This window comes from Triticum aestivum, chromosome 3D (genome assembly GCF_018294505.1).
Source record: "Triticum aestivum cultivar Chinese Spring chromosome 3D, IWGSC CS RefSeq v2.1, whole genome shotgun sequence".
In the NCBI taxonomy this organism is placed as follows: domain Eukaryota; kingdom Viridiplantae; phylum Streptophyta; class Magnoliopsida; order Poales; family Poaceae; genus Triticum; species Triticum aestivum.
This window is the reverse complement of record NC_057802.1, coordinates 64,297,741-64,321,420: the sequence shown is the minus strand read 5'-3', so window position 1 is coordinate 64,321,420 and position 23,680 is coordinate 64,297,741. Positions and strand designations below refer to the sequence as shown.

General features: G+C 48.0%; 4 protein-coding genes across 4 annotated transcripts; 2 read left to right on the top strand and 2 right to left on the bottom strand.

Annotated features, from left to right (window-relative positions):
- The first annotated feature begins 569 nt into the window (after positions 1–569).
- On the top strand, positions 570–2,974 carry LOC123077439 (clavaminate synthase-like protein At3g21360). Its single transcript, XM_044499720.1, has 3 exons — positions 570–1,050; positions 1,365–1,618; positions 2,431–2,974. Exons 1-3 carry the CDS (start codon positions 661–663, stop codon positions 2,789–2,791), a joined length of 1,005 nt encoding a protein of 334 aa, XP_044355655.1. The 5' UTR covers positions 570–660; the 3' UTR covers positions 2,792–2,974.
- Positions 2,975–11,545: 8,571 nt separating this feature from the next.
- LOC123077438 (F-box protein At1g10780) lies at positions 11,546–13,357 on the bottom strand. The gene is made up of 3 exons (XM_044499719.1): positions 12,497–13,357; positions 12,123–12,403; positions 11,546–12,035 (listed from the first exon to the last, which is right to left on the bottom strand). Exons 1-3 carry the CDS (start codon positions 13,254–13,256, stop codon positions 11,799–11,801), a joined length of 1,278 nt encoding a protein of 425 aa, XP_044355654.1. The 5' UTR covers positions 13,257–13,357; the 3' UTR covers positions 11,546–11,798.
- A 1,268-nt stretch (positions 13,358–14,625) lies between these two features.
- LOC123077437 (hexokinase-8) lies at positions 14,626–18,300 on the top strand. The gene is made up of 9 exons (XM_044499718.1): positions 14,626–15,052; positions 15,679–15,829; positions 15,922–16,104; positions 16,333–16,407; positions 16,505–16,660; positions 16,782–16,880; positions 16,953–17,083; positions 17,550–17,631; positions 17,740–18,300. The coding sequence occupies exons 1-9, from the start codon at positions 14,883–14,885 to the stop codon at positions 18,073–18,075; spliced, it is 1,383 nt and encodes a 460-aa protein (XP_044355653.1). The 5' UTR covers positions 14,626–14,882; the 3' UTR covers positions 18,076–18,300.
- Positions 18,301–21,079: 2,779 nt separating this feature from the next.
- On the bottom strand, positions 21,080–23,322 carry LOC123077436 (auxin-responsive protein IAA2). Its single transcript, XM_044499717.1, has 6 exons — positions 22,439–23,322; positions 22,271–22,343; positions 21,873–22,162; positions 21,658–21,766; positions 21,496–21,559; positions 21,080–21,393 (listed from the first exon to the last, which is right to left on the bottom strand). Exons 1-6 carry the CDS (start codon positions 22,542–22,544, stop codon positions 21,343–21,345), a joined length of 693 nt encoding a protein of 230 aa, XP_044355652.1. The 5' UTR covers positions 22,545–23,322; the 3' UTR covers positions 21,080–21,342.
- Between the last annotated feature and the right edge of the window lie 358 nt (positions 23,323–23,680).

The following is a 23,680-nucleotide window of genomic DNA, read 5'->3' as shown; positions in this document are numbered from 1 at the left end:
AGCAGCGGTCCTGCATCACAAGCAACAGATGTGAAGCAGTGCCCACGGTCTCCAGGTCAACTTCCAGCGGGGGTCTTAGCAAGCACCAAGGAAGAGTGCCTCATAGCAAGAACTAGCCGAGTAGGATGCCGAGGAGGTCCAGCGCCAATGAAGGGTGTCCGAAGCATCCGAAAGCTCCGTGTGGCGCACACGGCACCAGAGGTCTATGTATTGTACCATGGCGGTAGGGCCTAGCGCGCCCAGAATATCTTGCACCCACGACCGAAGGTGGATGCCGTCGTGCACGGTGCGAGTCTTGCGCCGGCGACGAGGGACAAGTGCGAAGACGAGAGGGGCTAGCTCGGCCACTGACTCCCCCTCAATCCAGTGGTCGGTCCAGAATTTGCGTAGTAAAATTAAAATGAACGGTAAGAAACAGTTTTGGTCCACCCCTACCAACAGGTCACCTTTGGTCTCCAGCTTCACTGAACACGGACGAGTCCCACATGTCACTCCAACCTTCGTCCCGCCCTGCTCCAGAACCCGTCCACGTTCATCCAGACCAAACGCTGAGCCTGAAAACATCCTCATCACGCCTCTCACCTCAGTCACACACACTGGCAGTCTCGCAGAACAGTCAGCCACAGCCCAAACATACGCGAGCCAAACCCTGCACAGCAGATGGCGCCCGTGGCGGGCAGCAGCTTCTTCCAGGAAGCGCGGCTGCCGGAGCAGCGGGCCGTCGAGGGCGTCGCCTTCCCCGCGGTGCTCGTCCCGGCCGGCGGGCCCCCGGGGCCGGGGGAGGGGAGCCTCGACGAGTTCCTGGCGACCGTGCGGTCGGAGCGGGCGTCCCGGGTGGAGCCGCTGCTGCGGGAGGCAGGGGCGGTGCTGCTGCGCGGGTTCCCCGCGCGGACGGCGGCGGACTTCGACGCCGCCGTGGAGGCGTTCGGGTACGAGGAGCTTCCCTACGTCGGCGGCGCGGCGCCCCGGACCAACGTGGTGGGGCGGGTGTTCACCGCCAACGAGTCGCCGCCCGACCAGAAGATCCCCTTCCACCATGAGATGGCGCAGGTCAGCCGGCCTCCTGCGTTCGCCCAACACCATAGCAGATTGAAAATTTCGAAACCATAATGGTTAAAGCTTGATATGATACTGCACTGGCTCTGAGCTGATGGCAAACCACTCCACCAATTATCTATTTAATTGCATTTGATGAATACTCAGAACTAATTATGTACCAATATAAAGAAACCCTGAATTGCAAGATACTAGCACTACAGTTTTGTTTTGTTGTCATGTTAAGGATCAAATGTTAGTGTTACCACACGAGCTTGAATTGTGTAAAACAAATCTCATCTGGAATCTTGATTCTCATCATTCCTTAGGTTCCAACTTTTCCGGCGAAACTCTTCTTCTTCTGTGAGGTGGAACCAAAAAGTGGTGGAGAGACACCAATAGTGCTGAGCCACTATGTGTACAAGAGGATGAAGGAAAACTTCCCTGAATTTGTGGAGAAACTGGAGAAGCATGGCCTGATATACACAAGGGTATTGGGAGAGGGTGACGACCCATCTTCTCCAATCGGCCGTGGATGGCAATCCACATTTCTCACTAAAGATAAAGCCGTCGCCGAGGAAAGGTCTGGCTTCTTGTTCCTTTAAAACAGAGTTAGTATATTATTGGCTCTGTTGTCAGTTCTGAACATTTGCATTTGCATTCAGAAATCCACTGTAACATTATTGTACTTCACTAGATATGCATCAGTGCATGAGTTTGGTTCAGTGTGTATCTAGAGCTCAAGATTGAGCTGCTATTGTCTTGGTTGCAAAGTTCAGGATGAGTCAATGTTGACCGTTGATTAGAAGTGTATTACAAGGTGTATCTAGAATTCTACTACCTCTGTACCAAAATATAAGATGTTTTTTGTAGGCTATAAACTAGCCTACAAAAACGTCTTATATTTTGATACGGAGGGAGTAATAAACTTTTTGACAAATCACGCTCATGAAAATGCAATACACCTGAAAGGCAGATTCTACCACGGAAGTCCATGAATGCTGGCAAATAGAATTGATAACCTTCGTATGGTGACGCAAGTCTTGTTACAAAATCTTCATAACTAGCCTGCTGCACCTGTTTTAATCATGCATGGCTTTGTCTTAGTTACATCTGTAGAGCAGTACAAGCTTTAAACATTTTTCTGCTACTCTAATGGCCTTGATTTTTTTAACCCATTTTGGTTTATTCTAAAGGCATTTTGTCATGATACTTAATATTTTTTTTTATCTTTCATCTTGTCGTTGAGTGCAGCACATCACAAAACACATGTCACTTTTCAGTAAAAAAAATTTTGCTAAAAGCTTTTGAATAACATTTGAAGTGGGTTTCATTGATACTTTTAGCCCATTCACAATGCTGCTGACTGAACTTTGACCCTGCTGTCCTTCACAGGGCTGTGAAGCTTGGGATGAAGCTGGAATGGACCGACAACGGGGTTAAAACAGTGATGGGTCCGATACCAGCAGTCAAGTGGGACGAGAGCCGAGGGAGGAAGATATGGTTCAACAGCATGGTCGCCGCCTACACGGGTTGGAAGGACGCTCGTAACGATCCAGTTAAGGCCGTCACCTTCGGCGATGGCTCGCCCTTGCCCGCCGATGTCATAGAGGAATGCGGCAAGATCCTAGAAGAGGAATGCGTCGCGGTCCCGTGGCAGCAAGGTGACATCCTTCTCATCGACAACTGGGCAGTGCTGCACTCACGACGGTCCTTTGAGCCCCCACGGCGCGTACTTGCTTCTCTCTGTAAATAGCATGTAAATGTTCGATCCCCGCAAAAACAAAAGCATGTAAATGTTCGACATTAGAGACGATGCTTTGCTCGGGATCGATCCGCACTTCTGCGGGGTGTATGTACCATGTACGTGATCGGATTTGCACATACAAAACTGGAATAATTTTGTGCAGCAGGACAGGAAGAATCATTGTGTTGTTCTTGCTTGTTTGCAACCTGTAACATATGAAGTCCTGAACCTTGCAATCAACAAATCTGCAGTTTTACATGCATCACTTCAACAGCAACATGTGGCACTTCGTATAGATGAAAATTTTACAACATGTACTAAGTACCCACACGTTCCGGCTCTCTCCGGCAGCTTTTTTGTAGGTTTTTTTTTAGATTAGACCACATTGAATCAGATCAGAGACTTCAGAGGCGGCCACGAATCACGCCATCGCCCTTCGTTCCATGTTAATTGTCACTGATTTAGTTCAAAGTTGTACTAAAGCAGCGACAGTTAATATGAATCAGAGGGTGTACATATATTCTGCGGCGGTGAATCACAATGGCAATGGCGGAGCTATCTGCAGGCTAAAACTGTAGGTCTTGCATGCGTTTTAACCAAAGAAACTAACAGAGCTCCATTTCCTGGTTTGTTGTTGCATGTACAAATCAGCAATGCATAGACTTGTATATTTGGTTTCTTCTTGCATGTGCAACAGGTTACTCAATTTTTCCGAAAAGGAGGATGCATTTGGACTTCTCTTGAATGCACAACAGTAATCTCACAACCATGCATTTTGCCTATTTGTTCTCAAATAGTTTGGATTGCTTACCACATTTGCACGCATGCACGCCAAAGCTGAACATTTGTGTTTGCAGATACTCATATTGTTGTTGTTTTACAACAAGTGAATAACTATTTCCAAACCATGTAGTACAGGAAACCAAAATCTCAAGTGTGTTTTGACCTTGCATTAGATATGTCACTTCATCCAAGCAGTTTGTTTGTTTATTAGTTTATTTTACCATAGATCCTCCTATTGATCTAAAGAAGCATACCTTATTTTTTGTGCTAAATCCATTCTGCAAAAGAAGGGCACTGCCAGGAGAAAAAAAAGTAGGGATTTAGGGACAAATGACAAAGAAAGTGTTAGAGTTATAATATAAGTCATATATACCCCTTTGTATTTATCCTGTTGTATAAGGGGTTTCCTGCATATGTACCACACCTGTACATGTATATATATCGGCCTATGGCCTCATGGGAATACAAGTTGCATATTTTCCTAACATGGTATTAGAGCTAGGTCAATTTTTTGCACGCTGCAACTCGTGCTAATTGATCCGCCCCGCGACGCCATTGTCCCCTGTGGCCGCTGCTCTGTTTCCCGTCGCCGCTGTCTCTCCTCCCCAATCGACTGGGCTGCCTCTTCTCGATCGAGTGCTGCGGCCGCCTCTTCCGGATCGCCAGCTCCTCCCCTCAAGATCGACTGGGCCGCCTCTTCCCGATCGCGTGCTGCGGCCGCCGTGTGATCGCCAGCTCCTCTCCTCAAGCTCGACTGGGCCGTGTGGCTTGTCCTCTCGATCGAGTGCTGCGGCCGCCTCTTCCGGATCGCCAGCTCCTCCCCTCAAGATCGACTGGGCCGCCTCTTCCCGATCGCGTGCTACGGCCGCCGTGTGATCGCCAGCTCCTCTCCTCAAGCTCGACTGGGCCGTGTGCCGCTCCTCCCGCTTGGTCGCCGCCAGGCTCCTCTGGCCGATCGACTGGGCCGTGTGGCTTGTCCTCCTGCTGTGTGGATCGCCAAGTCCCTCTCCTCCCGATCGTCTACTGCTGTCGTCTGAGGTCTGCTGCGCCGGATCTCGCTCCCAGCCGCCGTCCTCGTCCGGCCTCTGCTATTTTCGGATCTTTGCCCCAAAAAAAAATGTCTGCTGCATCAGGCTACGTTGCTGTCCCTCGCTGTCCGGTGATCTTCGATGGTACCAACTACACCGAGTTCGCTGGCTTCATGCGCATTCACATGCGTGGCATTCGTCTCTGGGGTGTTCTTTCTGGCGAGGTCTGCTGTCCGCCACGTCCGGTCCCTCCGGTGGCCCCTACTCCGCCGACTCCACTGGTTCTTCCTCCGGACGCTACTCAGGCCGCCAAGGATGCGGCTAAGATTGCTGATGAGGCTGCTGATCGTGCCTATGATGAGAGGGCTTTGGCTTATGAGGAGGCTCTTCAGACGTATCATGGTGCTTTGTCTGTTTACACCCAGTGGCTTGATGATGATGCTCGTGCTGCAGCTGTTCTCACTGCTAGTGTTCTGCCTCAGTTTGCTTCTGAGTTTCTGGGTCTTCCTACTGTCTTCCAGATGTGGACCTGTCTTCGTCAGCGCTATGAGCCCTCTGGTGATGCCTTATACCTTTCTGTGGTTCGTCAGGAGCATGCTCTTCAGCAGGGTGACTCTACTGTTGATGACTTTTATGCACAGAGTTCTGCTATCTGGCGCCAGCTTGATTCTCTCCGCAGTGCTGGTTGTCGTACTTGCCCCTGCTGCCAGGCTGTCCAGGCCGATTTGGAGTTTCATCGCGTCTACGAGTTCCTGTCTCGGCTCCGTAAGGAGTTTGAGCCCCGGCGTGCTCAGTTGCTTGCTCGTGGCCGTATTTCTCTCATGGAGGCGCTTTCAGAGATTCGTGCTGAGGAGACTCGCCTACGTGGTGCTGGTTTGCTGGAGGTTCCCTCTGTGCTCGCTACTCGGGTTTCTTCCACTCCGCCGGCTGCACCGCCCCATTCTCGCTCGAGTGCTCCGCCGCTCTTGCCCACTCCTTCTGGAGGCTCAGGTCGCCCCCGTTCACATTGTGACTACTGCAACAATGATGGTCATATTGAGTCCCAGTGCTACACAAAGCGGAAACACCTGCGCAAGGCGCGATCATCCTCCTCAGGGACTTCGTCATCTCCCTCGCCAGCTTCAGCCATTGCTTTGACTGAACAGGATATTCTGAGACTTAAGCGTCTGCTCGCGGCTTCAGGTTCTTCCTCGACGGGTACTGCTGGTTCTGTGACTGATGCTTCCCGCACTGAGCACCCGCCCTCTACACAGTCAGGTACATTCCCATGGGTTCTGGACTCTGGAGCTTCTTTTCATATGTCTTCTCATTCTTCCGCTTTGTCCTCTCTTCGCTCGCTGGATTCTCCTGTTCATGTCTTCACTGCTGATGGTACTCCACTTTCTGTTGCTAGTAGAGGCCATCTTTCCACTCCTTCTTCTGTTCCTGATGTTGCTCATGTTCCTCGACTTACCATGAATCTGTTTTCTGCCGGTCAACTTACTGATTCTGGTTGTCGTGTCATCCTTGATGTTGACTCTTGTTCTGTCCAGGATCGTCGCACGCACACTCTGGTTGGGGCTGGCCCTCGCCGCCGTGATTCTCAGGGTCTTTGGGAGTTGGACTGGCTTCATGTTCCTTCCGCTGCCACCACCATCGCCAGTCCCTCCGCTGCTGTCGCCTCTGTTACTGGTTCCTTCAAGCAGTGGCATCATCGACTTGGTCATCTGTGTGGTTCTCGGTTATCGTCTTTAGTTCGTCGAGGTCTTCTGGGGTCTGTCTCAGGAGATGTCTCTTTAGAGTGTCAGGGTTGTCGTCTTGGCAAGCAGATTCAGTTACCATATTCCCATAGTGAGTCAGTGTCTAAGCGTCCTTTCGATTTAGTCCATTCTGATGTATGGGGTCCGGCTCCTTTCGCTTCGAAAGGTGGTCATAAATACTATATTATTTTCATCGATGATTTTTCTCGTTACACATGGCTTTATTTCATGACTTCACGTAGTGAGGTGTTGTCTATTTATAAGCGTTTTGCTGCCATGGTTCATACTCAGTTCTCTTCACCCATTCGTGTTTTTCGTGCTGACTCCGCTGGTGAGTATATCTCTAAGATGTTGCGTGGTGTCCTTGCTGAGCAGGGTACTCTTGCCCAGTTCTCTTGTCCTAGTGCTCATGCTCAGAATGGCGTGTCTGAGCGCAAGCATCGTCACCTTCTTGAGACGGCTCGTGCCATGATGATCGCCGCCTCTCTTCCGCCTCATTTTTGGGCCGAGGCTATCTCCACTTCCGTCTATCTCATCAACCTTCAGCCATCTGCTGCTTTGCAGGGTGGCGTTCCTTTTGAGCGTCTGTTTGATCGTTCTCCCGATTATTCGATGCTTCGCTTGTTTGGTTGTGTTTGCTATGTTCTTCTTGCCCCTCGCGAACGCACCAAACTGACCACTCAGTTTGTTGAGTGTGTCTTCTTAGGCTACAGTGATGAGCATAAGGGCTATCGTTGTTGGGATCCTGTCGGTCGTCGGATGCGTATCTCTCGAGACGTGACTTTTGATGAGTCTCGTCCTTTTTACCCACGCCCATCTTCCTCGTTTTTTTCAGTGGAGGATATCTCTTTCCTTACTTTTCCTGACTCCCCTATCACTCCCGTCGCGCCTGTGCCTATTCGTTCCACTCCCTCTGCTTCTCCACCCCTCGTCGATTCGCCGCCACCATCTTCCCCGGTCTCCTCACCTAGCATGTCACCGGATTCTACACCTTCATCTCCGGTGACTTCTTCGTCGCCACCCCCTGATTCTACCTTGGTGATTCCTCCTTCTCTTGTTCCATCTCTTCCTCAGCATTACACTCGTCGTTCACGACCTGTGGATGCTTCCTTGGATGAGTCGTCCTCTTCCTCTCAGCCTACTTATGGCTTGCGTTCTCGTCCTCGTCCGCTTATTGATCGCTTTGGATTTCCCACCACTGGTGCTGCTGTTCTTGAGCCGACTTCTTACCGTCAGGCTGTTGTTCATCCTGAATGGCAGTTTGCGATGGCAGAGGAGATTGCTGCTCTTGAACGCACTGGTACCTGGGATCTTGTTTCTCTTCCTCCCGGAGCCCGTCCCATCACTTGTAAGTGGGTCTACAAGGTTAAGACTCGCTCCGATGGTTCTCTTGAGCGTCACAAAGCTCGTCTCGTGGCTCGTGGTTTTCAGCAGGAGCATGGTCGTGATTATGACGAGACTTTTGCTCCTGTGGCCCATATGACCACTATTCGTACACTTCTTGTCGTTGCCTTTGCACGCCACTGGTCTATATCTCAGCTTGATGTTAAGAATGCCTTTCTTAATGGTGAGCTGCGTGAGGAGGTGTACATGCAGCCACCACCTGGGTATTCTGTTCCTGATGGCATGGTGTGTCGTCTTCGTCGCTCTCTCTATGGCCTTAAGCAAGCCCCTCGCGCCTGGTTTGAGCGTTTTGCTTCTGTGGTCACTACTGCTGGTTTTTCAGCAAGTGCTCATGATCCCGCATTGTTTATTCACCTTTCTCCTCGTGGCCGGACTCTTCTTCTTCTCTATGTTGATGATATGGTCATCACTGGGGATGACCCCGCGTATATTGCCTTTGTAAAGGCTCGTCTTAGTGAGCAGTTTCTTATGTCTGATCTTGGACCTCTTCGCTACTTTCTTGGGATTGAAGTCTCTTCTACCTCTGATGGCTTTTTTATATCCCAGGAAAAGTATATCCAGGATCTTCTTGCTCGTGCTGCTCTTTCCGACGAGCGCACTGTTGAGACTCCTATGGAGCTCAATGTTCACCTCCGTGCTACTGATGGTGATCCTCTCCCTGACCCGACGCGTTATCGTCATCTCGTTGGCAGTCTAGTCTATCTAGCTGTCACTCGTCCGGACATCTCTTATCCGGTTCATATTCTGAGTCAGTTTGTCTCTGCTCCCACATCGGTTCATTATAGTCATCTCCTTCGTGTTCTCCGATATCTTCGGGGCACGATCTCTCACCGTCTCTTCTTTCCTAGCTCCAGTTCTTTACAGCTTCAGGCCTATGCGGATGCTACGTGGGCTAGTGATCCTTCTGATCGCCGTTCGCTTTCTGCTTACTGTGTTTTTCTTGGCGGTTCTCTCATTGCCTGGAAGACGAAGAAACAGATTGCAGTTTCCCGTTCGAGTGCTGAGGCTGAGTTGCGAGCTATGGCTCTTTTGACGGCAGAGGTGACTTGGTTACGGTGGTTACTTCAGGATTTTGGTGTTTCTGTCACTACCCCGACTATGCTCTTATCTGACAGTACAGGTGCTATTAGCATTGCGCGCGATCCTGTGAAGCATGAGCTCACCAAGCATATTGGTGTTGATGCTTTCTATGTGCGCGCTGCTGTGCAGGATCAGGTCATTGCTCTTCAGTATGTGCCTTCCGAGTTACAGTTGGCGGATTTCCTGACGAAGGCCCAGACTAGAGTGCAACATGGCTTTTATCTCTCCAAACTCAGTGTTGTTCCTCCAAATGAGTTTGAGGGGGGGGGGGTGTTAAGAGTTATAATACAAGTCATGTATACCCCTTTGTATTTATCCCGTTGTATAAGGGGTTTCCTGCATATGTACCACACCTGTACATGTATATATATCGGCCTATGGCCTCATGGGAATACAAGTTGCATATTTTCCTAATAGAAAGTACATCGAGGGAAAGCGGTAAGGACCCATAGAACAATATGGAAACACACAAAATATTATCAGTTGGAGAAAATGGACTAAGTAAAGAGATGCTCATATTGGAGTCATGGCAAGGTTTAGATGGACGTCAGATTCGTAAAAGGTTGAAGACAATATTCATGGATTTCTAATCAAAGCTCCAAGGCAGGTTTTTAAATGCAAACCAATGACAGTTAATGTTTGGCCGCAAGTAAAAATAGATTCATGGACGGCATAACCCGATCCAATGGAAAAGAAAATTAAAGCCCCAATACCATTTACCATCACCAGGCATCATAGATAACACGGCAGAAGTAGCATAATTTGCCACATTATTTGCAATACTAAAATAGTGGTGCAAGTAATTAGTACTATAAACAACTGACACAGTAGCCCCAATAACCTTCCTGCCAACCATGCCAACGGTAATGCCCATATTATCATTAATAATGCACGCAAGTAATCTGCAATATGCTCATGTTTCCAATGCTGTATATTACGATGCAGTATGTCAGGCAAGAAAACATGGTACTGGTCCAGATACAATCATTCAGGTGAATAAAGGTTCTAAAGAACAAAGCAGTCCTACTCATATATGTGACTATTAGTATTCCAAATATAAACCCTATTGCCTTTTTTTTACCTGGTTTAATCTAGTCCCAATCAAATCGTGAAGCAAGGATCAAGTACTCATATTTGTTGGAACGTAGGAATACTTTACATTCAAACTCATGCCACTGTTTCTACTTGGCACAAACCAAAAACGAAAAATGTGTGTGTGGCTATCAATGTGAGCACCATGGAAAACATGCAAAAGAACTGGAAAACTAAAGCCAAATTAAAAGTGGGATAAAATTATTTGTGTGCACTACATCCAGAGAATCAAATATTTTGGCAATGCCTACTCAACAGGTTAAAGAGGAAGTAAGATGTGATTAAGTGGTAAACGGGTAAATTATTAAAGACCAACAAATAAGTTAACTAAATAATCCATGGATTGACATATTTGGAAAGAATCCAGCTACAATAACCAATTAAATAAGAAATCATGGAAACCTTGTCCAATGATATCTGAGTAGCAATCATTAATGGAATTCTGCCAACCTATCTCTCATACAGTATTATTTCCAAGTTCTAATTGCAGACCCTCAAATTAGGGCTCCTAGATAATGAATGTGGTATGGCGCTGACTAGCAACACGAAATACCTGTAACCATTGAAGAAATGCCTGCAAAATAAAGGTAAGAAGATTGCATTTCAATAGTGAGCGTGTCCAAACACCGCTGAGATCAGTCATGGGAATTAGTGTGTTGGCAACAAATTATGCTTAAGCTCATGTGTCATGTCAGAAAAAAGGAGCCAGGCGTCACAGTTGGGACTTCGGAGCATCCACAAAGCAGAATGGTTGAACTGAACGTTGATGCATCTTCGATAATGACAGTCTTTCGGGGGCTACAGGAGCAATTAGTCCAAGACGCCAAAGAGTTTTTCTTCATTGGCGCAACTTCTCAAGCTTTGGACCTTGTATATGACTAGAAAGGATTGCAAGAAACACAGGTCGATTAATGAGTATTTAACTTGACATAACCATGCCCATTGTCCATCATGGTCTTGCGACTGGGGGATGAAAGATTGAATTGCAAGGCAATCCCCAAAAATGCAGCACTCATTTGGATATCAAGGATATTGATATCCTTAATATAAACTAGTAATATGATGGATCAAATTAACCTACCATGAATCGTATCTACAGATCTGAGCTTCATCTAATTGCAACTACATACTGGCTAGTGAATATAAACTATACTAATCATAACAAAGATGTACTCAGTTGGAAGAGTACAGAAGATTGATATGCGTAATATCACTTGAAATAATACAAGAGATCACTCCCTTTGTTATGGACTTTTCTGTTTGTTAATTAAATCTTCACATTTTGTTAAGCAGCTTTTACATAACATGGGTTTTGGTTTAATTATTTTGGTCTTCATGAAAACACAAACTATTTATTGTCACGATTTATCAAACATAGCAATGTCCACATCCACTTCAAAAGATAACCAAGCACATCAACTAGGGTGCAAGCTAAGCCCCAGATAGCTGAGGCAAAGACTACACAAGTCAGGTGGCATTTCAGAAACTATTGGTGGTTCTAGGTATGTCCCATTAAAATTATACATAATTTTCACATATCCCACTGAGATCATCAACAATTTGACATATCTATCAAGGCTATATGGGATGGAATCAAATACACAAGGGTTGAAAATAAGTTTCTGTTGCAGGAGCAATGAAGTAAAGTAGTTTCTTATCTCTCATAAAACAAGGAGCAATACAGATTCGAGGTACAAAATTTTAACAAGTAGAGGACAAAACAATCACCCTAAGCATGCTGATAAGATCCAGCACACATGAACAATGACAAACAAAACAGCATAACTACTCGAGCAGAATTGAGCTCAATAGTAGCACACAATAAGAGTCTCATCGGTTCAGTTGCAACCCACAAGAGCCAAAGCACTGAGCCATGCAGCAGCACCCCTCCTATTCAATCCGCACTCTGCCATTACTCATATGCGCAAACTTGGAAACCTCTTCAAAGAATTCATCTGCAGCCTCGTGGCAGTTCTTCATCTGCGAGATCCTAAGGACCATCCTCCGCAGCATAGGACTGTACCTGACAAGGGACTCGATGGTGATCAGCTTCTGCTCGGCATTCAAGGGTGAGCGCACGGTGATCAGGACCTCCTCCAATGAAGATATCAGGAACCTCGAGTCCAGCTGCAATGTCAGAGGAAAAAATTAGCCATGCCATACACCAGCGTGAAGTGAAAGGATGCGATTGATAATCAGTAGGATATGACGCACATTTTTCAGGCTGTTCTTTTGGCAGAGCGACGCAAACATGGCGCCGTGGACCTCAAACTTGCAGAGCTTCGGGTGGCTGTTGAAGAATTCAACAAGGTCGACCTCGGGAAACGGCTGGAGAGTGTCGGAATCACCGCAGAACTCAACCTTCATCACCAGATGCTTGGCCTCGGCGCCGCATTGCAGCACATGGCTGACGGCTCCCCAGCTCCACTGGACGCCACGCAGAGACAGCTGCTCCAACACCGGGAGCCTGTCTATCCCGACAGTATTCACCCTCCCTGAAAGATTGAACGGAAATTGACATTAGACCAGAATGAAACGAATGAGAACTGCGGAAGGCCATGGGTAGGGGGCCCCAGTCCAGTGCGCACCGGTGTTCTTGGAAATTGTGAGGCGTTTGAGGCGGTCGCCGCCGTGCAGGGTGATATAGTTGAAACCCTGGACCTCGAGGGACTCGACAAGGGGCGCGGCGAGCGCGAGCGAGCAGGTGCCGGAGCCGACGAAGTCGAGGCGGCAGCGCTGGAGCAGGGGCGTCGCCAAGAAGACGGAGCCGGAGCACTCGCAGCCGAGCAGGGCGAGGTCGGTGAGATTGGGGCAGGCGTCGACGGCGCCGCTGACGGCGAGGTCCGCCAGGGACGCGCCGACGATCTCCAGCACGCGGAGCCGGTCGAGCCGGCCCCAGGCCGGCTCGCGCGTCATGGTGAGCCCCCAGAGCCGCAGCTCCTCGAGGTTGGGGGCGGCGGCGACGCAGTCGAGGTGGCCGGATCCGGATCCGGACCAGGCGGAGTCGACCCGGAGCTCGAGCACGCGCAGCGAGGCGCTCCGCGCGGCGAGCCAGCGCGGGAGGCGCGCGGCGGAGAAGGGGCAGTAGATGACGAGCTCCTCGAGGCGCGCCGCGGCGTGGACCATGCGGCCGATGGCGTCGTCGGCGCACGCGACGCCGCCGCCCCTCGCGGCGTCGAAGGCGCTCCGCGGGAAGTAGAGGAACGGGAGGAAGGGCACGCAGTCGCGCCAGCTGCGGGAGACGCCCGCGCAGGCGGCCACGTCGCGGGCGCTGCTGAGCCGGGAGAGGATGGCCTGCACCACGCCGTCCGGCAGCGCGTCCATCCCGCCGTCGCCGCCGCAGTCCATGCGCTCGGCGGAATGCGCAGGCCAGATGCGGGGTATTAGTCGGGTGGATGGTGCGGGAGGTGTGAGATGAGGAGAGGCGTTCGAAATTTAAAAGGGGGGGAGATGGGGTGGGAGACGGGAGGGAAACTGGAATTGGAAATCGGGTGGAGGCGCGGCGTGCGGGAGGGAGCGCCAGCGTTTCCGTTTTCGAAATTTTTGCGGGTTCCGCTGGAGTTTGGAGAGGAAGAAGCCACCGTGCAAAAGAACGTTGGTGGCCCGGCCCGGCCCGGGAGGATTTGAGGGGGGCGCGCAAAACAATGGGCGACAGACGGCCCATGGGCGACTATGTCTCGCTTGAAGCGAGACAGAGCGTCGGCTCGCTTCAGGCGCCTCCCTAAATGGGCAGGCGCAGCGCGCGGGACGCCACTGCCTTTTTTCTCGTTTTTTGCATTCTTTTTTAATTCTGTTTATACTTCCTAATTTTCTAAATATATATATTAAAAAACACTTACATGAAACATTAAAAAAAATATTAGCCAAACATTTGAAACAAATTAAATGTGTGTATAGAAAATGTTTCTCATGTATATGAAAAGTGTATACAAAACGATATACAATGTGTCTGAAGAAAGATCATCATGCATTTTTAAAAAATAATTAAGTATTTAAAAATGTTAATCAATCATTTTAAAATTTTGAATGTGCATAGAAAAATGTTTATCATGTATATGATAAAATGTGTATGATAAAATGCTGATCGTGTATTTACAAAATGTTAAATGTATATACAGCAAATATTCCTGATGTATACGAGAAAAATGGAGAGCATGCATAGACGAATTGAGCATAAAAATATAAATTTAAAAAATGCTGATCGTTTATCAGAAAAATGTTAATCATATATTTCAAATGATTAAACGTGTAGAAAATATGTTTCTGGCATATACCGAAAATGTATAGTGTGTATGAAAAAAGTAGTTGTCAAACACAAAAAATGGAAGGGGAATGGTGGTAATCATCTATTTGAAAAAATGATCCTTATATATACCAAAAAATTACAATGTGTATGACAAAATTGTCATCAAACATAAATTTTTCAAAATTTTAGTCATAAGTAATCTCGCCTTTTCGTCACGCGGGACATGTAGGATTGTAGGTGCCACGGTGGCAACCGGCGAGTGTGCAGTGCCACGTTTCTGAAATAATTTTTTCGTTTCTCAAAAAATAAATTCGAGAGGTCAGTGAGCTGATTAGGTTTTCTGAGGGGTCATTTTTTTTTTAACTCTGAGGGGTCATTTAATATAAAAAGAAAACTTTTATTTCTGGGATCCACAGATAAACCGCATTTGTGCTGCGCGGTTCCCGAAGAGCTAGAACAGAACGACAACACACGAGCCAGAGCGAACCTTTCCCCGCCGCTCCACCGAGCGGATCGAAAAGATGAGCGCTCCCAGCCAAATTTCACGTGTCGCGCCACCACCCCTGCTCGTCTCGCCGAATTTCACGTGCCGCCACCCCATTCCTGCCCCCCGCCTATCTCAAATCTTCTTTCTTGGGCGGTCGTCGACTCCAAACTCCCCGCTATACTGTTTCAGTTCAGTCATTTCCCCTTGATCTGCCTTCGGGGGATTGGGAGCGCCGTCGGCAATGGCGGAGCAGCAGGTGGTGGCGGACCTCCGGGAGAACTGCGCCACGCCCGCGTCGCTGCTGCGCGACGTGGCGGCGGCGATGGCCGACGAGATGTGCGCGGGACTGGAGAAGGAGGGTGGGAGCAGGGTCAAGATGCTGCTCTCCTACGTTGACAAGCTCCCCACCGGGTTAGTTTCTATGTACTCCAGCTCTCGCTTCTTGTCTGTTTGTCTAATCACAGGAAGCGTTGGTCTTTCAGTTCTTGTGTTCATACTCCGTGAAAATGTCAGCCTACTGACATTTAGTTTCTGTGTTAGTACATCTTATTGTGGAGAAAGTAGCAGGTGTTGTTTAACTTGAATCAGTTGATGTTTGATGGAGTACATGTACAATTTTACATTAAAGACTATGGTCCTATGAATTAAGCATAGGATGGGATATCTCAGTTTGGAACTAGAAAATAGAAACATGGCATCCTTATCATCCATTTTGACTGGCCTCATGGATGTCGGACATATCGGTCATGAGAAACTAGAAAAACTGGCTCCTTATCATGTTCATAACATTATAATATAATATCATCCATTTCGGTGTTATTTTATCAGGATTCAGGTTAGCTGATTGATAAATATATGGTGTGTGTGACTCCTGCCACTTGTTGGCTTTATTAATTTAAAGATGGTCACCCGGTGCCTTTCGTCCCAAAAAATATATTTAATGGTAAAGATAGCTGATTTCAGTTGGCAATTTTATGTTTGACCCGTGAACACCATTAGAATTATTTGGCTGCTTACTTTCGTGCTACTAAATTTAGGAGAGAGGAAGGTTTGTTCTATGGACTGGACCTAGGAGGGACAAACTTCCGTGTCTTGAAGGTGCAGCTAGGTGGCAATGATAAGCATGTCATTAGCCGCGAGTCCAGAGAACTCGCCATCCCACCACATTTGATGTCAGGGAGCTCATCTGTAGGTTTCATATGCTTAATTCGACAACTTTGATTTGAATTGTTGTTATTCTTTGATTTATTATTTGATTGTGTTCATTTTCCATTTTACAGGAATTGTTTGGTTTCATTGCTTCTGAATTAGCCAAGTTTGTGGCTGATGAAGAGCAGGGTACTAGCTTGTCAAACGGGAAGACACGGGAACTAGGATTCACATTTTCTTTCCCAGTGAGGCAACGGTCCGTTGCATCGGGCACCCTTGTCAAGTGGACAAAGGCATTTTCTATAGAAGATGCTGTAAGAATTCCTTGTGCTTACATACCCAGCATATTTGTACATCGTATCATGTAACAATGTTGCCAAATACGGCTCTTTGAAGCACGTATCGTTGTTTGATTCTAAACCATAGTGGATGAAGAATTCTGGGAATCGTATCAATAAACTATGTTTATCATCAAAAATCAAATACTTAACTGTTTATAGATGGATATTCCTTTGAATTAATCTCTTTGTCACTCATATCAGGTAGGTAAAGATGTAGTTGCTGAACTGCAAACAGCTATGCAGAAGCAAGGTCTAGACATGCATGTGGCTGCACTAGTAAGTGTTTGAGAAGTTTATATTGCACTGTTTCTAATATAATCTAGTTGTAACCTCAAAATAAAATTCTCATTCTAAGAGATTACTGCTGAAATAGATTAATGACGCTGTTGGGACATTGGCTGGAGCCAGATACTACGATGAAGATGTCGTCGCAGGTGTGATATTTGGCACTGGCACAAATGCTGCTTATGTTGAGAAGGCAAATGCCATACCAAAATGGGAAGGAGAGCTGCCTAATTCAGGAGAAATGGTGAGGTTTAAAGGTCACAACCTTTCACTTCAAACCTAGTGGTGCTCAAGGATATGTTTGGATTCTTCTGAACTATTTTGTTGTTTCTAAGTTATTTGTGCGATGTCTTCTCATATACCAGGTCATTAATATGGAATGGGGTAATTTCTATTCGTGCCATCTTCCAGTCACTGAATACGATCAATCATTAGATAATGAAAGCTTAAATCCAGGAGAGCAGGCAAGTTTATTTTATAGTTTGCCTGTTCTTGCTGTTGAGCATTGGCTCAATTGTATACTTTGGTTCTTTCAGATCTACGAGAAGTTAACCTCAGGAATGTATTTAGGTGAAATTGTAAGGAGGGTGTTGCTTAAACTGTCCTTGCAATCTTCCATTTTTGGTGAAATTGACCGCACTAAGCTCAAAACTCATTTCCATCTCCGGTACGCTGTTTCCCTAGCCTTTCGCGGTTGATGCTCTAATGTGTATGTAGTCATAAAGAATTTTTATCTTGTTGATGATCTGGAATTCAGGATTTCTTTCAAATGCATACCCCTGTTAATGCTTGGTGTTCTTAATCTCCTAATCAAACAGACCACTCATTAACTGTAGCAAGTCCTGCCAAATTTTGAACTTGACATGTGCTGATAAAATCTGGCTTAATGCTGCATACATGCCTCAAGGATTTGATTAAGTGCATGTTATTGTTGACGCACATCAGCTTTAATCTTCTAATAAACAGACCATTTATTAACCATGGCAAAATGCTACTCCCTCTGATCCAAAATAAGTGTCGCGGTTTTGAACTAAGGTTAGTTCAAAATTGCGACACTTATTTTGGATCGGAGGGAGTACTCCCAAATTCAAACTTGGCATGTGCTGATAAATCTGGTTTTATGTTGTACGCAGGACTCCGCATATTTCTGCAATGCACCATGACAACACACCCGATCTGAAGATAGTGGAAGAAAAACTGAAAGAAATCCTAGAGGTATGCTAACATAATAAGGCTGCGTGCATCACTTGATGCAGAGGCGAGGGTGCTGCCCTCTTTCTGAAAATAAATAAATTGAAGTGAGATGGTATGCATACCCTCCAGATTGCAGGCACATCCTTAGAGACGCGGAAAATGCTTGTTGAGATCTGCGACATTGTAACAAGAAGGGCAGCCCGGCTGGCTGCTGCGGGCCTTGCAGGGATCCTCAAGAAGCTCGGGAGAGATGGCTCGGTCGACAAGCGTCGGTCGGTCATCGCCATCGACGGAGGACTGTTCGAACACTACGCCAAGTTCAGCAAATGCTTGGAAGCTACTCTAATTGAGCTGCTAGGGGAGGAGTCATCGAAGTTCGTAGTCGTCAAGCACGCGGATGATGGCTCGGGGATAGGGGCTGCCCTGATTGCTGCTTCCCAATCTCAGTACAGAAATGTTGAATAGCACTAGGCAAGCTAGTTGCCATACATTTTATGTCCCCATTTCACGGGTGAAAGATAAACGGCAAAAAATCTCCAGCATGTACAGTTTACCTGTGCTGCAACTGTGAGAGGTCTATTGCCGAAATGAGGCTAGATGAGGTCACCTTGGACAGTTAAAATAAAAGGGAACCTCAGATCTCATGAATCTGCGACTACCTTTTTGAGTAACAAGCTTCTTTTAATGTAAGCACTGTCTTTCCGTCCTATGTTTTTTGTGGAGTTTAACAAGGTTATTAATTTGTGAACATTGGAAGTTAAAAGGATCATCAAACTGACATACCATGTACTAAAAGGCCAAAAGTTCTGTGTGATAAAGAAGAGGACAGCGACCCAATGAGGCAAGTTTGAGACAAGTGCTGGTGGAAGGCTGAAGTTGTGGCGATCAGGATAACGACTTGAGCAGTGAAGGAATCTCTACCCTGCACTAAATTTAGCACGTACAATAATGGAGAAACATGTCGATCCTACCTCTGAAAACGACGCACGGGTTGTAAGTCAAACGATCCATATCGATTGCTCTTGTTCATGACCCAATTCAATGGTACTCGTAATTACAAAAGGTATGGACTTTCCATTGCCACTACCCAAGTCACTGCAAATACCACCTCCTTTACTTACATGATTATTGTGTTCTTTCTCCAGAGAGAAGAATACAGCAGTGGCGCTCACTGTCAGGCCTCCTTCGTTTTTTAGATTCAGATACTGACATTGCAGCAAGGGAACCAGAGCCCGTTGTGGCCTTTCTATGAGCGGAAAGAAAGAGAAGCAACCCAGATAGCACACCCATATTTCATTCTGTATGCTTTGGCACGAGCGAGATCTTCTTTACTTCAAAAAGTGTGTTGGCACGAGCGGAGTATTGAAAATACGGAAACATTCGCGCCAAATTATTTGTTTTCTGCACAGGACACAAAAATGGATAAGCTTGTCCTATCTTTTACACCCTCGGTATCAGCAGCAGTTCCTGCTCCAAAACAATAGATATGTCATATGTAGTGCCATAAAGTGGATTTTGAAACAGTTCTTGGCAGCAACAATAGGCCCCTCAATTGCCCTTGTGTCTGCCCCCAAGAGCAACACCGTCCGGAAAAGGACGTGTCATGAATCATGATCCAAGTTACATATGCCTCCTTTAATAAGAATTGGAAAATACATTTGAAAAGAGTTTCAAGTATGATCTAATTATGTCCTAATACATTGTAAGTGTACCGTTGCCACTTCCCCTGACATATGTATGATCTCTGTGGTGGTGGTTTGGGGGGGGGGGGGGGGGGGGGGGGAACCAGCATCTATTTGCTATTACAGTATTTTGGCCGAAAATTTGTTGTTTTTTCCAAATGAATTCAAAGGGATTTTTTTCTTTTATGGAATTTTTTCACAGGTACAATGAAAGATCAATTTTATTTCAAAAACATTTTCTATTTTTTGAATTTTTATTTAATTACTATTTCTCCATATAGGGTGTAGATATACCCATAGACCAAACGTCCGCATCCCTATGTGGGCATCTTTTTTTTAGCTTATCTTGAATTCTTGATGTCCATGGTGGAACAACCAGTCAAACGATGGATTGCAAGATTGAGAAATAATATTCGGGGTCTCTTTGATTCGTAGGATTTCCAAAACGCGGGAATAGGAAAAACATGAGATTAGAGTGGAATGTCGTCTTGAATCCTACAGGATTGTACAAGTGTTTGATTGTGCATAGAAAAAACGCAGGATTCTTTCAAAAAGATTTGAGTGGATGGGATGTTTCCTATGAAATCTAGTGCAAATGAATCCTATGGAAAAAAAATCCTATGATTTACAATCCTACGAATCAAACAACCAAGATGGGAAAAATTCCTAAGGATTAGAGTCCTCCAAAATTCCTTTGCGAATCCTTTGAATCAAAGAAGCCCTCAGATGGGGAGCCCCCCTCCCCATGGGTTTAAAAAAAAAACTTCCATTAGTGAGGGCGTTCAAAATCTCCTGAGCCGGTCCCTTAGTAGGCAACCCAACCCTAGATTGACTATGGTGAAGCATGCTCTGCTTTGCTCTATTCCACGGCTCGATCGCAGGCCAGATCTTGCTACCTTGCTCTATTCCATGACTCGATCGCGGACCCCCACTGCCGCTTCACTTGGAAGAGATGGGTTCCCCTACGAATAAAGATATTCACCTGGCTTGCCTTCAGGACTGTTGCTGAACGGCGGATCGTCTTGCTAGACGAGGCTTGCCACACGACTACACGAGGAGCGGTGTGTGCTATGTGATCATATTCATGAGGACATGCAGCACCTGTTCGTTGGTTGCCCCTTCTCCAGTCGGGTGTGGCATGAGGTGTTCTCATGGTGCTGCTCCCTGACTACTCTCCCGTGCCCAGCGATGACATTTTTCGACCGGTGGTCATCTACCTGCTCGCATGCCCCCATCATGTATCGCAGGGGGCTTTCCTCCATCATCATGCTCATGTCCTGGGCCATTTGGAAGCACCGCAACGGGCGCATCTTTGACGGCCAACAACCTTCCGTCTCCCGATTCGTCTACGACCTCAAGGATGAGGCGCCGTTATGGGCCAACGTCGGAGCCACGATGATGATGAACATCGCGTACATGCTGCAAGATGCACCATCCCTTGTAATTCTATTCACTCTTCTTCTATTAATGGAAAAACACGCAAGCTTTGCGTATTCGTGATACGAGGATTGGGAGAGAGAAGAATTTTTTCTTTTGAGACATGGGAGAGAGAAGAATGAAACATGGCAGTTCCCCACCATGCGATCGGGCGCAGAGATTCGTACTGGTCTGTGGGCTTGGGCTTGGCTCGGGAAACCATGGGCCACCGTATCAGAATCAAGACCGAATCTCGAGCATCAACATGTTCGTCCCTCTTTTTTGGTCGGACACATCGATCAGAAGAAGTTGGGCCTGAACCAACACCATTCGAGCAGCACCACAGGAACAAACAACCGGCAAAGATCAAGTTCATGAAGTATTTGTGCAATTATACCAAGAACATACTAGTGCTAGTATTAGATTAGATCACCCGACGAATCACATCTAGTTAGACGTAGAAAAAAGCATCAAAATACGGCCACGATGGCCACCCAAAATAGCAGTAGCATCACAGACACGGCTCTAATTACAGCCGTGATTTCATCCTCATACGTGCGTACGTACATACGTAGCAGCAAAACCGGATTAACCCTCGTCAAAAAAGGCCTTTACAACGCCGGGCGAGTTCGAATCAGCAGTCGGCTGCAGCCGCCGGCCTCTTCCTGCTCCCGGCCGCCGTCAGCTGCGAAGAACACACAAGGAGATAGCGATTTGGTTCAGTTAATGCTGGTTCGACCGGCGTATGCCAGTGTGCAGGATTCAGATTTATCCCAGAGATACTCACCGACGAGGCCGGCAGGTCGGAGCTCTTGAGCCCTCGCAGCCTCTTCGCCGTGACGATGAACATCCTGCACGCGTGCGCACAGAGGTGAGATTGTTTGATTAGTTTAGCAGATCGAGCAGTTTCTCAGGTGCCGTCCAGGTCTAGTTTGTTCTTTCCACTTACTGCCATGGGACGTCCCCGACCACCATCCTGTCGCCCTCGTCGTCCTCGTACACCAGCGTGTACTCGCCGCCGGCGATCGCGTCTGGGGCAGCGGCGGCGTCCCTTTGAGCTACATGCACAGACAGGAAACACTTGCATCAGTGAGACCATCAACGAGAGTACTGGACTGTCAGCGTAAGATCGATGATGCATGGTGTGTGTGTGTGGGTGTGTACCGGCGAGGAGGCTGCGGAAGAGCTTGTCGACGGTGGCCGAGAGGTCGGCGTAGCTGCCGTCCTCCTTGAGCTCCACCTTCCGCCCGATGGGGACGCCGTCCATGTTGACCTTCACGAACAGACCCTTCCGGCCCGCAGGCTCGTCGGCGCCCTTGACGGCGACGTCGTCGTCTTTGCTTGCCCTGCCGTCCTCCTTGGACGACGACGGCTTGGAGGCGGCCAGGTTCCGTCGGAACGAGCGCACCGGCGGCCACCCCACGACCGGAGCTGCTGCTGCTGCTGCCGCCGGCCTGCACGTACGTCGGCGAGTTTAGTTTAACCGAGGAAACATTAGTTCCTTTTTTAAGAACAAAGACGGTCAGATCAACGCTGCAACTGAAAAGAAAGATTTTGCTTACTTGGCCTTGTAGTTTCCTCCTTGAAGTTGGCGAGCAGAGCCGCCGGCGCCGCTGGACTCCTGCCCGTCCAAATCTGACACCGCAAACACAAGCAGATGCGTCAAAACTGGGACGATCAAGGAGTGGTACGTACTCCTACAGAGCAGCAAGAAAAAGAAATCAAATTACCTGCTGTTGGTGCTGCCGGCTTGGTGAAGTAGGCGGGGAGGCCGAGGCTGAGCTCCAGGCCGCTCTCCCCCGCCGCCGCAGCCTCCCTGAACCCGCTCCACGCCATGAGTGAGTCGACCGTCCGTCCCTAGCAACCTCCTCGCTCGCCGGCGCTGCTCGCCTGCTCCCAGCTCAGGCCACAAATCAAGAAAGTGATGGAGACCGACAGGTCACAAGCGTGTCTCTTCTCTCCTCCTCCTGCGCGGTGACAAGCGGGGGCGGAATATATGGCGGAAGAGAGAGAGAGAGGGGGGCGAAAGGAGGGCACAGTGCAGGTGCTGGACGCCCGCCCGCCCACCTGAGACCGAGACGAGATGAAAGAGCCCGGCGGCCGGCGCGGCGCCCGGGGAGTATAGTACTGTGCCTGCCTGCCTGCCTGCCTGCCTGTACGCTAGAGCTAGAGCGACCAAAAGGCGGCAGGGGTTTGCGGGAAAGGGACAAGGTTTGAGCGTTTTGAGGAGGAGGGCGCGTATTCAAAGCGCGCAGGCCGCAGCAGAGCAGGCTACGCTACGTACTAGGCGCGAGGAAAGAAGAAAGAAACGGCTCCCGATTGATTGCTACGAGCAGCACTGGCACGAATCTAGGCCATGAGAGGAGGGAGGGAAGGCACGGAGACGGAGGGATTCCGGCGTAGGGGAGCAGCTGCCGCGAAAGGAAATGAGAGCATCTAGATGCCCGCCAGAGCCAAGCACGCCGCAGCAGCAGCTAGCTAGGCCAGCAAGCAACGGCTGCCTACTACTACCTCTCTCTCTCTCTCGCTCTCTCTACCTCGTCTCTCTGCTGCGGGTTTGAAGAGCCGGAGAAGGAAGGAAGGAGCGAGTGTGTCTTGGGTTGGGTCGGGTTGTGGTGCACTTGTTGAGCTTATAAACGGGAGGAAAAGCGGAAAGCGCAACGGAGGGAAGGGGAGCCATGAACCAAAAGCGATCCCACTGTTCCCATTATTCTTTCGTGATCTGATGGCTTCATCATGATTCCCTCTAGGGCGCAAACATATCTTGATATCCCAACCCCGGCCTGATCCGGCGGGCCAAATTCCATTCACCCACACGCGCACCCTCCGTGTTTTGTCGTCCCGAGTGTACCAGAATAGTGTCCTAGTAAAAATTGTCAGTGCATAGTGTCCTAAAATGGTCTGTTGCTCCACGTTCCAAGTGTATTTATTTTTGTTAATAAAATACGTACTTGGGAGCAATTGTTAGCGTT